At 36.8% G+C, this 15,234-nt stretch overlaps 4 protein-coding genes across 7 annotated transcripts in view; 3 read left to right on the top strand and 1 right to left on the bottom strand.

Moving 5' to 3' along the window:
- Nucleotides 1-15,234, bottom strand: part of LOC111189489 (NACHT, LRR and PYD domains-containing protein 12-like) — a 382,248-nt gene that overhangs the window by 54,857 nt on the left and 312,157 nt on the right. The gene's annotated exons all lie outside the window — the stretch shown is intronic.
- LOC125801287 (zinc finger protein 239-like) overlaps nucleotides 1-15,234 on the top strand; it is a 262,488-nt gene that overhangs the window by 113,150 nt on the left and 134,104 nt on the right. The gene's annotated exons all lie outside the window — the stretch shown is intronic.
- LOC111197128 (zinc finger protein 665-like) overlaps nucleotides 1-15,234 on the top strand; it is a 172,004-nt gene that overhangs the window by 22,666 nt on the left and 134,104 nt on the right. For 3 of the 4 annotated variants that reach the window (XM_049477171.1, XM_049477173.1, XM_049477172.1), the window contains 3 exons: nucleotides 1,090-1,263; nucleotides 3,891-3,937; nucleotides 11,871-12,666. The exons of the other annotated variant lie outside the window; for it this stretch is intronic. In XM_049477171.1, the coding sequence (XP_049333128.1) occupies nucleotides 1,090-1,263; nucleotides 3,891-3,937; nucleotides 11,871-12,433 (784 nt within the window). In that variant the 3' untranslated portion in view covers nucleotides 12,434-12,666. Of the gene's footprint in view, nucleotides 1-1,089; nucleotides 1,264-3,890; nucleotides 3,938-11,870; nucleotides 12,667-15,234 lie in introns of those variants that run through there. 4 annotated transcript variants of the gene reach the window in all.
- The window catches only part of LOC125801267 (zinc finger protein 271-like), a 251,973-nt gene that overhangs the window by 121,985 nt on the left and 114,754 nt on the right, over nucleotides 1-15,234 (top strand). The window lies entirely within an intron of this gene.

Raw genomic sequence — 15,234 nt, 5'->3', positions numbered from 1 at the left:
GGGAGTGGAAGACAGAGAAAGAACGAGAGAAAAAGGAAAGTTTAGGGGAAATATATATACATTGAGGATCAATTTTATGAGGTTATTTGAGTATTGACCAATATTTTTGAGATCGTGCAACGAGAGCACAACGCACCTGAGAGAGAGAGAGAGTGCGCAAACGAAAGCGCTCGGGGGAGAGAGAGAGAGAGAGAGAGAGCGCTATTTAGTTACAGTTAAAGAAATTTAGAACAGCCAGGGAGTTATGTTTTTGTCACGATATAGCTGTCCATCAACATAAAGTTTGTTGACGGAGACGACTGCTTTTTTCACTTCTTTTATGAGTTCTTTCCTCACGGCGAACAGTTTTCTGCGTCTGTCAAGGATTTCACTGTGGAACGGGTCGTTAATTCCCAGGTCTGTTCCTCTAAGTTCCCTTCCTTTGCTCATGATGAGCTCTTTATATTTATAATGCTCGACCTTAGCCTAACATTTTGATTGCGGATTTAATTTTTTTGTGTAAAACTTTTTGCACGAAATTCACTACATAAAATACCCAATATAAAAACTTGCGTCTTACGAAAAACAAGCGCAATTAATCACAGAATTTTGGCAGGTTTAATTGGATTGCATTTTTTAATCAATTGACACCACTAGAAATTCTACATGTATAAATGTGTAAATATTAGAAATCACACAAGAAAAAGTGTTTAACGAAAGTCAGAGTATACCAAACAAACAAATACGAGTCTTCTGCAGTTGTCTTAAGAATGTCCAACTTGAATGAACATTTGAGATATATCACACATTGATTACAAAATTGTGATGCACGAGCAAAAACAATTTCAGAAAAAGTTAATATGAACTCAATTCTTTGGTCCACATCAATGCTAATGCCGTATTCACAGAGATGCTTACTGTTGAAGTTTGGGTTTCATGAATTTGTTAATCTGTGTCAACTGTGTTAAGAAACTTAAGTTTTCTATGGATTTTTTTAAAAAAGAGACTAATATCAAAGTGCATTATCTTCCTCAGTCTGCTATCTTGTCTTTCTTTCTTTCTTTCTTGTTTTCTGTCACTCACTCACAAATTCTCTTGCTCTGTCTGCAGATTATCTGGTTGTATGATCACAGATAAAGGCTGTTGTTCTCTGGCTTCAGCTCTAATTTCAAACCCCCCCCACCTGAAAGAGCTGGATCTGACCTACAACCACCCAGGAGAGTCAGGAGTGAAGCTGCTTTCTGCCAGACTGGAGGATCCACACTGCAAACTGGAGAAACTCAGGTAGGTCTGAACTAATAATTATGTTATCAACTTATTGTAAGATAAATATTGTTGTACATGTTGTACATATTTGTCACTCTTGATATTGTCTGTTGTGCTCTTTTCTGTGTGTGCGCTGTGCCTCACAGGAAAGCAAAGTGTTGAGAAAGTTAGGGGTTAATGCTGTGACACATTGCATTGTGGGACCTGTAGTAAGTCTAGTTGTAGTCACCAGGTAAACATGGTGGAGCAGCATATAACCTTCATTCTGTCATTCTGTTTTATTTTTGTTTACACAGCCACTGTTAATTGTTTATGTTCAAGCTATCTGCACTGAATGCCAAGTACTTCACTGAAATTCTGTTTTGGCTCATCTTTCTGTTGTTAAGAAGAACCAAGGTTTAGTTTTTACTCCAGAACAGGTGGAAAACTTCAGTGATGGAGAGCTGCCCTGAGCATCGAGTCAGGAGAAAAGTTACAAGATTAAAACCGATTTCCACTAACTTTATACACACTGAGAGTCAAGCACCCCAGAAACCAGGCCATGTCTTTATGGTAAAAATAATCAGTGACTGCAAAACCAGAATCCTTTCTGAACACTAACCTACACCCTGTGCAAGGTGCTCTTGATGTTTATTGCTATCTTACTCCCACCAACAGTGTATTTTCATGCTCTTCACCTGTCTTGTTTAAACAGCAATGGTGATTTTGAATATATCTACGCCGATGAAAAACATTGGTCAATTCCAGTTAGCTGCGCCATTTAAATAGCAATACCCCAAAGTCAGATCGCAGCTGGCTCTTAAAGGGAATGGCAAATGACATGGTGATTGGTTTATTTCACGATACATGCTTTTTGCACATTTTGAGCCTCTTTGGAGCAACTTTTCCTATCGTAAAGACACAGTGACACACCCTAAATCAAGCTGCATGGTGCACGGCTGACAGCTCACCTACGGATCACTAAAAGAGAGCCCTTAATTTCTAAAGAGATCCCATTAATGTGATTGACTTGTTTTTTTGGCTTCATTTAAAAATGTTGCCTTTGTTACATTTAACATTTTTGAAGTTTTCTAATGACCAGTGGTATAAAATTATTTTTAAATCATGATAAAATAATTTTTGCACAATAATTCCTTGAAAAATGTATGGTCCAATAAAAACAGTTGTTGTGACAGGAGTACACTCAGGTATTAATATAAATGCAAAAAACATACTTTAGTAAAGTTTAACTCTTTTCTGCAAGCCCACAAGAAACCATTTTGTCTTAGGAGTTTCTTTCTTATTATTAAATCATTAACACTGATCTTAACTGAGGCGAGTGAGATCCTGCCAGTGTTGGGCACGTTACTTTGAAAAAGTAATTAGTTATAGTTACTCGTTACTTCTCCAAAAAAGTAACTGAGTTACTAACGGAGTTACTCCACTATAAAAGTAATTAGTTACCAGTAAAAGTAACTATGGCGTTACTTTTTATTATTCGCCCGTCAAAAAAAAGGAAATCAATTATGCATTTACTATTAGAAAAATAACAAACGAAAATAAACCCAAAATGTTGACAAAAATATAATCTAACGAATTTCAAAAAAATAAAACGAAATTCTCCACACAACCAAAGAAAATTACTAAAACTTGTCATACTGAAAAAAACGGAAAAACGCGTCTGGGGATGAGAGAGAAAGAGAAAGAAAGGGAGAGAGAGAGACAGAGAGAGAGATTTCTGGTATGAGCTACTCACAGGTTCTCACACACTGTATCTCCTGTTTCTCTTTCATCTGCCTGGCGCTCATATTGTAGTCCCATACATAGTTCTGCAGTTTCTCTGTGTTTTCTGTCGTATTTTAGACGCGAGCGCTTTACACAAGAACTAACGCCACGGCACAACACCGCCCGCTGTACAACAGCGCTTATAAATAAATTAAACACGAAAATGATGGCCCCACTTCACCACGCCAACCCACAGGCACAGCGGCCAGAAGCTCAAGTTTACCGGAAAGAGGAGAGGTTAACCAGGGCAAAGCGAAGTAAAAAAAAAAAAAAAAAAGTTCATAGAGCGGCTAAAGTAACATGCAGTAACGGGGTGTCGGAAATGGTAATGGCGTTATAGTTACAGTCAGAGTAATTAGTTAGATTACTCATTACTGAAAAAAGTAGTTTTAACGCCGTTATTTCCAACACTGGATCCTGCAGTTCTTTAAATGTTGTTCTGGGTTCTTCCTGGATGAGTTGTTCATGCCTTTTTGGAGTAATTTTTAGCTCAGTCACTCCTGGGAACTTTAACCACTGTGCCTTGTTTTCCCCATTTGTGAATAAAAGCTCTAATAAAAAGAATACTACATATTGTGCATATAAAGCAGAATAAGATACAGCAAATATTAAAACTTTATACATGCAGACAAAAATATATTTAGAGAAGTAAGAGTTAATCTTCCTTAATCTTCCGTTTTTAATCTGATTTTATGCAGTGTGCATTGCAGTTCCGTACTTTACCACATAAGATCACTAATTTCCGCTCTCTCAAATGTTCGCTCGTTTTCACACAAAGTATTTCTTTATAAATCAGTTTCTAAAAATCTCACACTGTGCTGATCTGTGTGTGTGTGTGTGTGTGCGTGTGTGTGTGTGTGTGTGTGTGTGTGTGTGTTTAGAGTGGAACATGGAGGGAAGATCAGAATCAAACCTGGATTAAAAAAATGTAAGTTACACACACACTCGCATACACACACACTACATACAGACATTACACACACACACATACACTATATACAAACAATACACACACAAAATATAACACTACACACACACAAAGTACGAACACTCACACATACAGACATATACACTCTATATACAAACAATACACACAAACACACACACACACACACTACAAACAAACAATACACACAAACACACACACTACATATAAACAATACACACAAACACTACACACACATACTACATACACACAATACACACCCAAATACACACACACTATATACACCCAATACAAACACTACACACACGTAAACTACATACACACACTACACACACTAAACATACCACTACACACAGACACTAAATATACCACGACAGACACACTACACTCAATACACACAAATACACACATTATACACCCAAATACACATACACTACATACACACAATACAAGCACACACAAACACACTACATACACACACATACACTACATACACAAACAGTACACACACACTAAATATAACACTACACACCAACACTAAATTAACACTACACACACTAAATATAACACTACACACACTAAATATAACACTACACACTAAATATAACACTACACACACTAAATATCACACTACACACACACACTAAATTAACACTACACACACTAAATATAACACTACACACTAAATATAACAACACTACACACTAAATATAACACTACACACACTAAATATAACACTACACACACACACTAAATTAACACTACACACACTAAATTAACACTACACACACACTAAATTAACACTACACACACACTAAATATAACACTACACACACACACTAAATATAACACTGCTCACAAACACTAAATATAACACTACACACACTAAATATAACACTACACACAATAAATATAACACTACACACACTAAATTAACACTACACACACTAAATATAACACTACACACACTAAATATAACACTACACACAATAAATATAACACTACACACACTAAATTAACACTACACACAATAAATATAACACTACACACACTAAATTAACACTACACACACTAAATTAACACTACACACACTAAATATAACACTGCTCACAAACACTAAATATAACACTACACACACTAAATTAACACTATACACACACACACTAAATTAACACTACACACACTAAATATAACACTACACACTAAATATAACACTACACACACTAAATATAACACTACACACACACACTAAATTAACACTACACACACTAAATTAACACTACACACACACTAAATTAACACTACACACACACTAAATATAACACTACACACTAAATATAACACTACACACACACTAAATATAACACTACACACACACACTAAATTAACACTACACACACTAAATTAACACTACACACACACTAAATTAACACTACACACACACTAAATATAACACTACACACACTAAATATAACACTACACACAATAAATATAACACTACACACACTAAATATAACACTACACACAATAAATATAACACTACACACACTAAATTAACACTACACACACTAAATATAACACTGCTCACAAACACTAAATATAACACTACACACACTAAATTAACACTATGCACACTAAATATAACACTGCTCACAAACTCTAAATATAACACTACACACACACTAAATATAACACTACACACACTAAATATAACACTACACACACTAAATATAACACTACACACACTAAATATAACACTACACACACACTAAATATAACATTGCACACACTCTATATATAACACTGCAGACACTCTAAATATAACACTACACACAAACTAAATATAACACTACATACACTAAATATAACACTACACAAACTAAATATAACACTACACACACACTAAATATAACACTACACACTAGGGATGCAACGGTACAGTGTGGCCATGGTTTGGTTCGTATCGCGGTTCTTGGGCCACTGTATCGGTTTGGTTTCGATATATATTAATATTATCTAGCTCCAACATGCAGCACGTTTTTAGCCCTTTCTATTTCAAATCAACAAGGTGCTCCTACTCACACTTTCAGAGCCAATTAATAAAGTCACAGATTAATTCAAATCACAATATCTATTATAAAAAAGGAGCACTTATTCTTACCATTAGTCAAAAACAGGTAACTGAATCACACTGTGCTTTATCTGCTGACTGTCTTTTACCTTGATTATCAAACTCAACGCTGAAGCCAAAATGTCCCGAACAGCGGATTTATAAGATGACGGCGCCTCTTCAAATATCCTTTTCTCCGTTTAGCGTTCACTGGCCCTGATCACGCAGCTGAGAAAGTTTTGTTTAATTAGTCCTCAAATCTTCAGCGTTTGCCTTCAGAGCTGATTTGCTCCGATAGAAGTAATATATAAAAAACTATCAACTATAAAATATAATATACTTAAAATCTGCACAGTAACTATAAGTTATTATTAGTTATATTTATATCTGACATTTATAAGGATTTAAATTTATGTTCAGTACACAGACTTAATAACTGTAGCTTAATATAGCAGTTATAGGTAAGGGCGTAGGAGTGGGCTTGATATTGGGGGGGCGACACATTTGTGAATATGAACCAAAGCCCACCCTATAGTTTCCTAGAACAACATTTGTGGAATTATTTTTTATCACAAATAATCTTTTTTTCTGTATTTTGTTTATAATTAGTTACATCCAATAAAAGGTGATTTTACAGCCTAAACATGTTACTCCACATTACATTTACTGTTGTTAGAAAAAAATATGCATGCAATGTCTGAATTATATACATAGTACAAAAACTGATCAGTTATCACCTAATATTTAAAATAATATAACAGTATTGGGTATTATTATTATGTATTGTTTGTCAATTCTGTTGTATATTTACATTTTCTTTGGTTCCTGCGCTTTTAATTTGTTTTTACTGAGAACACTTCTTTCTACTGAGAGAATGTAACTACGTTTCCTAGAGATTTTTGGCAGAAGTTAATATAAACGTCAGGACATGTGGTCTTACTGTGAACTACATATGAACAGAAGTCAGGTTAGATCAGTGTTTCTTAACCCTGTTCTTACATATTCTACTGCATATTAACACTGTTCTGCATATTCTACAGCTTCCTCTGTTTAAAGGCACTTTAATAAAGTAAGTGGTGGTATGATGCGTCTAATAAACTGCTGGATATACATAATGATTCATTTAGGATCCATAGGGGGCTAAGAGATTTTAACAGGTAAACTCAATAAATGATTGTTTATTAGCTGATCAGTTGGATCTGATGGAAAACACAGTTTTAGGGCAGTGATGATCAGGGTTAAGAAACTGCTTTAAACCACCAACATTACCCAGTGTTGTACTTAATTCTGTGTATCCTCTACATCCAGCTTCTAGCTAACTGCAATCCTACATTAATAAACAGTTTGAAAATGAAACAGTGATTAGCTGATCAGGTACAGGGCAAGTTGAACATTACGTATATAGTTTTTTTTTCTTTAACCTTGACCCCCAATCTAGGTAATTCCAAAGTTAAGTTAACTCACTAACACAGCTGCGGTTTATTAATCACAGTGGGTTTAAACTGTGTGCTGATTCAGAGACGTGTATTTTTAACCAGCTATCAGAAACATATCATCACAGTTTACATGATTAGATACCATTACCTTTCTTTTAGAAAAAAAATCACCATATATCCATATCTTAAAATCAGCTGCAGCCGATCCCGCTGCTAAATCTCACAGCGAGGGAGGGGCTTCCCCCCACCAACATACTGACGCCTCCGCGCGCCGCAAAAACAGCAAGCTGATTGGCTGTTTCTCCTGAGAGGCGGAACTTAATTCCTGAACCGGCTCCGTGATTGGTCCAGTCTGTCTCCTCATTAATAGCACAGCTGAGCTGAGCGAAACAATATCATTTTTGGGGGGACAAATCCACCTGTTTCTAATATTGGGTGGGACATGTCCCACCCATCCCCCCCGGTTCCTACGCCAATGGTTATAGGCATTCTGCTGTTTGAGAATTTTAACAGATGCTTATTCTCACTCAAATGCTGGAGTTTTAGAAACAAAAAATTAAAAGAGGAAAGCACTTTGACTGAACAGGAATTTATTTTATTTCACAAACATTTGAAATACACAGAAATATAAAGCTATACGTTAGTGTTCGTTTCTTATCACCAGGGCAAATTTATTAAAATATAAAATATATTAATTCATTAACTAAAATCTCGTCCGGCGCTCTAAAAAGCTGCAGGCACAGGTAGCGAAGTTTGGCAGCGCACACGGCGTGGGATTACCTCTGTTTTCTTAAAGAAAAATTGTTTTAATAAATAACCACAGATCAAGTGTAGTTTAAACTGCAAAACCATGATATAAAACTCAATATAAAAACACCACTGTCATATAACCAAGAGAGACATCAGGCAAAATGCACTTCTCCCCTCTCTCTCTCTCTCTCTCTCTCTCTCTCTCTCTCTTTCTCTCTCTCTTTCTCTCTCTCTCTGTCTCTCTGACTCTCTCTCTCTCTTTCTTTCTCTCTCTTTCAAAGCTGAATTCAGAGCGACGCTACAAATAATATAAAACTCAGTTCAGTTAACTAAAATAAGATGAGTGCGGAAAAGTAAATTAAATATTGTCAAATATAAATAATAGCTTGAGGTTTTGGTGAGCTATTTCCATGTTTTGAAACTGAAACTTTTATTACTATCAGGCTTTTTATTCAGAAAGCCTGTGGTTGTTTTTTATGAGTTTATATTTTATATTACTTATTTATTTTATTTATTTGTATTATTTTATTTATCAAAATAGTTTATATAAATAACTATATCATATATATATATATATTTTTTTCTCCCATGATTCCCATGTTCTTAGTTTATTAATATTAATTTTATAATATCTTATTATTTTTATCATTTTATTTTTTTTCACTACTACTATTACTATTACTTTATTCATAAGATAAATTCTTTACTTTTTATGTGTCTTTTTTATGATCTTTTTAAAATGTCCTATTTTTCCTTTTTTACGTATATATTTTATTCGTCTAGAGTAAATGTCAGTTTTTATTTCTATTTTTTTGAATATATTTTTTATCTGTTTTAAACTGTAAATGCTCAGCTGCATTGTAAATGAAGGTCCCCCTCCAGTGTAAATAATGGTTGATTGCTTGATTAATATTCAGTGTTGCAAACCCAGTTTTTACATAAACAATAAAGAGAATAGAGAATAAAATAACATTACTCTTCTCTTATATGAGCTGCTGGTGAATCTTCACAGTGTGACGGCGCAGTCCCCCAGCACGCACTCAGCAGCCCCTCCCCCTGGCCATGGGCGGGGCATGTACAGCGGGAGAGCGTTTGTTCACTCTGTTAGTGCGCACCCAAATACCACCGTCCATCCGGGTGTATCAAACCAAACAGACCAAACCAAACAGACCAATAAAATACAGAGAACCGTCGCATCCCTAATACACACTAAATACACTGCTCAAAAAAATAAAGGGAACACTCAAATAACACAATATAACTCCAAGTAAATCAAACTTCTGTGAAATTAAACTGTCCACTTAGGAAGCAACACTGATTGACAATCAATTTCACCTGCTGTTGTGCAAGTGGAATAGAAAACAGGTGGAAATTATTGGCAATTAGCAAGACACACTCAATAAAGGAGTGGTTCTGCAGGTGGGGACCACAGACCACTTCTCAGAACCTATGCTGTCTGGCTGATGTTTTGGTCAGTTTTGAATGTTGGTGGTGCTTTCACACTCGTGGTAGCATGAGACGGACTCTACAACCCACACAAGTGGCTCAGGTAGTGCAGCTCATCCAGGATGGCACATCAATGCGAGCTGTGACAAGAAGGTTTGCTGTGTCTGTCAGCGTAGTGTCCAGAGGCTGGAGGCGCTACCAGGAGACAGGCCAGTACACCAGGAGACGTGGAGGAGGCCGTAGGAGGGCAACAACCCAGCAGCAGGACCGCTACCTCCGCCTTTGTGCAAGAAGGAACAGGAGGAGCACTGCCAGAGCCCTGCAAAATTACCTCCAGCAGGCCACAAATGTGCATGTGTCTGCACAAACGGTTAGAAACCGACTCCATGAGGATGGTATGAGGGCCCGACGTCCACAGATGGGGGTTGTGCTCACAGCCCAACACCGTGCAGGATGCTTGGCATTTGCCAGAGAACACCAGGATTGGCAAATTCGCCACTGGCGCCTTGTGCTCTTCACAGATGAAAGCAGGTTAACACTGAGCACATGACAGACGTGACAGAGTCTGGAGACGCCGTGGAGAGTGGTCTGCTGCCTGCAACATCCTTCAGCATGACCGGTTTGGCAGTGGGTCAGTAATGGTGTGGGGTGGCATTTCTTTGGAGGGCCGCACAGCCCTCCATGTGCTCACCAGAGGTAGCCTGACTGCCATTAGGTACCGAGATGAGATCCTCAGACCCCTTGTGAGACCATATGCTGGTGCGGTTGGCCCTGGGTTCCTCCTAATGCAGGACAATGCTAGACCTCATGTGGCTGGAGTGTGTCAGCAGTTCCTGCAAGATGAAGGCATTGAAGCTATGGACTGGCCCGCCCGTTCCCCAGACCTGAATCCGATTGAGCACATCTGGGACATCATGTCTCGCTCCATCCACCAACGTCACGTTGCACCACAGACTGTCCAGGAGTTGGCGGATGCTTTAGTCCAGGTCTGGGAGGAGATCCCTCAGGAGACCATCCGCCACCTCATCAGGAGCATGCCCAGGCGTTGTAGGGAGGTCATACAGGCACGTGTAGGCCACACACAATACTGAGCCTCATTTTGACTTGTTTTAAGGACATTACATTAAAGTTGGATCAGCCTGTAGTGTGTTTTTTCACTTTAATTTTGTGTGTGGCTCCAAATCCAGGCCTCCATTGGTTAATAAATTTGATTTCCATTGATGATTTTTGTGTGATTTTGTTGTCAGCACATTCAACTTTGTACAGAACAAAGTATTCAATGAGAATATTTCATTCATTCAGATCTAGGATGTGTTATTTGAGTGTTCCCTTTATTTTTTTGAGCAGTGTATATCACTAAATATAACACTAAATATAACACTAAATATAACACTACACACTAAATATATCACTAAATATAACACTACACACTAAATATATCACTAAATATAACACTAAATATATCACTAAATATAACAACACTACACACTAAATATATCACTAAATATGACACTACACACACTAAATATATCACTAAATATAACACTACACACACACTAAATATATCACTAAATATAACAACACTACACTAAATATATCACTATATATAACACTACACACACTAAATATATCACTAAATATAACACTAAATATATCACTAAATATATCACTAAATATAACACTACACACTAAATATAACACTAAATATATCACTACACACAGTAAATATAACACTAAATATAACACTAAATATAACACTAAACACACTAAATATAACACTACACACACTAAATGCAACACTAAATATAACACTAAATATAACACCACACACACACTAAATATAACACTACACACACACTAAATATAACACTACACACACTAAATATAACACTAAATGTAACACTAAATATAACACTACACACTAAATATATCACTACACACACACACTAAATATAACACTACACACACTAAATAGAACACTACACACTAAATATAACACTAAATATAACAACACTACACACTAAATATAACACTAAATATAACAACACACACACTAAATATATCACTACACACACTAAATATAACACTACACACACACTGAATATAACACTGCACACACACACACTAAATATATCACACACTAAATACACTCTGTGTGTGTTCTTGTGTTCAGACGGCTGTGATTTCACTCTGGATCTGAACACAGCGCAGCGTAATCTCTCTCTGAGTGAGGAGAACAGGAGGGTGGAGTATAGAGAGGAGCTGCAGTCGTATCCTGATCATCCAGAGAGATTTGATGAGTGGTTTCAGGTTCTGAGTAGAGAGAGAGTTACTGGTGTTACTGGACGCTGTTACTGGGAGGCTGAGTGGAGCGGAGGAGGAGCTGCTGTAGCTCTGAGTTATAAAACCATCAGCAGGAAAGGATCAGGATCAGACTGTGGGTTTGGAGGGAATATAAACTCCTGGAGTCTGAGCTACTCTGATAACAGTTACTCTGTTCATCACAATAATAACAGCACTGATCTCTCCACTCCTCCCTCCGGCTGTAGGAGAGTAGGAGTGTATGTGGACCTTCCCTCCGGCACTCTGTCCTTCTACAGAGTCTCCTCTGATACACACACACCCTCACACACTCTCACACACTTACACACATTCTACACCACCTTCACTCAGCCCCTCTATGCAGGGTTTTGGGTTGTTTCTGGCTCCTCAGTGCGTCTGTGTAAGATAGAATAACCCTGTGTGTAACAGAGATTTGATGTGTGTGTGTGTGTGTGTGTAGGAGGGAGAATGTGTGTATAAATATAAGTATGTAAATATATTATATAGATGATTTTGTATTTTTTTCCAGAACCTTTATTTTAATTACTGTTATCTTTATTCACTACTGTTATTATTGGTGATTATTGTTTTATTTTATTGTAAAATAGGTTCATATTAATAAAGCTAAATAAATGAAGAAAGGTGAAGAGGAGTCTGATGATTTTTTGTGTGTTTGGTTTGTGTGGTCAGATTATGGTGGAAGTTGGGGTCGAGTTTGGTGGTGTAATTAACATTTCTGTTTTTTGTTCTTTTGCTTCTTGTAGTTTCTTGTCTTGTCTCATCTTGTCTTGTCTTGTCCATGACACCATCTGTCCCTCAACAAAGCTGCAGTACAGTCTACTGAAGTCCTGCGTCATTCTGTAGTCCTCGTACGGCTTCCATGTCTAAGCATTTTTCCTCTATGAGGAAAATGAATGAGCTTTTTAAAAACTGCCCTCTGTCACATTCTGTAGTTAATAAATATGTTCAGACCCCTTTACGTTTTATTCTGTGTACATTTACCTCCTAAACATCACTGAATCCTCTGAATTACGAGATTGTTAAAGAGTTGTAATGAGAAAAATTAGCTTTAATTTTTTTCTCTAAAAATTAATGAAGTTAGCTTTAAGCTAATGCTACAGCACAGCTGCAGAGATCGGCAGGGGACCAGCCAGCGAACTTTGGCCGTATATTTAGGCAAGGCAAGGCAAGGCAAGTTTATTTATATAGCACCTTTCATACACAACGGTCATTCAAAGTGCTTTACAAATTAGAAAATACACAGAGAAATCAAATAAATAAAAAAAAAAACATGTAAAAGATTAACAGTAAAAATGGAAATAAAAACTAAAATAAGAATAAAGCATGATTGATTAAAACATGATTAAAACAAAGAGAATTAAATTAAAATCATGTAAAAGAACAACAAGGAATTAATAAGAATAAAGCATGAATAAAACATAATATAAAAGTGCCGTTACAGAATAAAAGTGTGTGGAGCTGCAGTGTTTTAAGCTGAGCTGAAAGCCTGATCAAACATGTAGGTTTTCAGTCTGGATTTAAACATGTTTAGTGTTGGAGCTCTTCTAATGCTCTCTGTTAACTGGTTCCATTTAAGAGCAGCGTAGTAGCTAAACGCTGCCTCTACGTGTTTAGTTTTTACTTTAGGCGGCTCTAACTGAGCAGTTCCTGATGATCCCTTCTTTTACTTCTAGTCAAAACTCTGGCTGCTGAATTCTGAATCAGCTGAAGCTGTTTGATGGTCTTTTTTGGGAGTCCAGTTAGGAGTCCATTACAGTAATCAATCCTACTAGAAATAAAGGCGTGGATGAGTTTCTCCAGGTCTGATTTAGACAGAAAATCTCTGATCTTATTGATGTTCTTGAGGTGATAAAATGCTGATTTGGTGACTGCTTTGACATGACTGTTAAAAGTGAGATCAGAGTCCATTTGTACACCAAGATTACGCACTAGTTCTTTAGATTTCAGGCTTTTTGAATCCAGATAGGCAGCTAGTCTGTTCCTCTCATTACTATTCCCAAATAAAATAATCTCTGTTTTATCTTTATTTAATTGCAGAAAGTTCTGTCCCATCCATTTATTTATCTGCTCAAGGCATTTACACAGTGAGTCAATGGGACCATAGTTGTTTGGGCAGAGGGCCATGTAGATCTGAGTGTCATCTGCATAGCTGTGGTAAGACATCCCATAGTCACGCATGATTTCCCCCAGAGGAATCATATATAAATTAAATAAGAGTGGCCCAATAATTGAACCCTGGGGTACACCACAGGTCACTGGCACAGTCTCAGAAACATTATTTTCCATTTCCACAAAGTATTTCCTTCCTTGAAGGTATTGTTGTATTCTTTTCTTGGTGCTTACTTCTGTCTTCTTAACCACACATTTAGATTTCTCTAAATGGGTCAGTGAAGCAGTGAAGAGAACACTAGATCTTCTTGACGTCTGCTGACGTCTGCTGTTCAACAACGTACCAGTTCTTGTAGATGTAGATTGCAGAAGAAAGGAGTCTCAGAGATCGTTATTGCAGGAAGATTGTAGCTTTATTCGGATAGTTGTTTAAAGCATGGACACTGAGACAAGCATGGTCCAGCCTTAGTACAGCCTTACGGCTGTCCAGCAGCTCTCCCAGCCAGCTCACCTCCAACACCCACGCCGTCTCTCTCTCTAACTCATTCACACACATTGGCTAAATAGTGTTTAGACATGGGGGAGGTGTACCAGAAACAAAGGACCTTCAACCATCAGTCCCAAAAACAGATGTCTTGCTCTGTTAAGGAGTTTTGACCTTTGCCCCATGCTCCTAACCATAGGTTATTATTACCCAGCTTGACACCTGGCACCGCTATGTCTGGTCTAAAGATTGCTTACAGGGTAAACTGACATGCTTACACTGGTAAACTAACACAAGAACTAATTAACAATGATTAAAAAATTATATTCATTACATCAATCCCCCCTTAATTTTTAAATTAATTGTAATTGTAATTAATGTGATTGCTAAAATTAACTTCCTGCTAATTTATATATATATATAATAGAAAGAAAAGAAAAGAAAATAATAAAACAAATTATAATAAGAGATAGAAATAAGAAATAAGATATAATAAGAAAAGAAAGAAAAGAATAGAAAAAGGAAAAATGCATTTTACTCTTAAAGACACTATTGCCCTTAACTGTAAATTTGATATTACTTTAGAATTTGTGTAACCAAC

This window comes from Astyanax mexicanus, chromosome 4 (genome assembly GCF_023375975.1).
Source record: "Astyanax mexicanus isolate ESR-SI-001 chromosome 4, AstMex3_surface, whole genome shotgun sequence".
Classification (NCBI taxonomy): domain Eukaryota; kingdom Metazoa; phylum Chordata; class Actinopteri; order Characiformes; family Acestrorhamphidae; genus Astyanax; species Astyanax mexicanus.
This window is presented reverse-complemented; position numbering and strand designations above follow the sequence as displayed.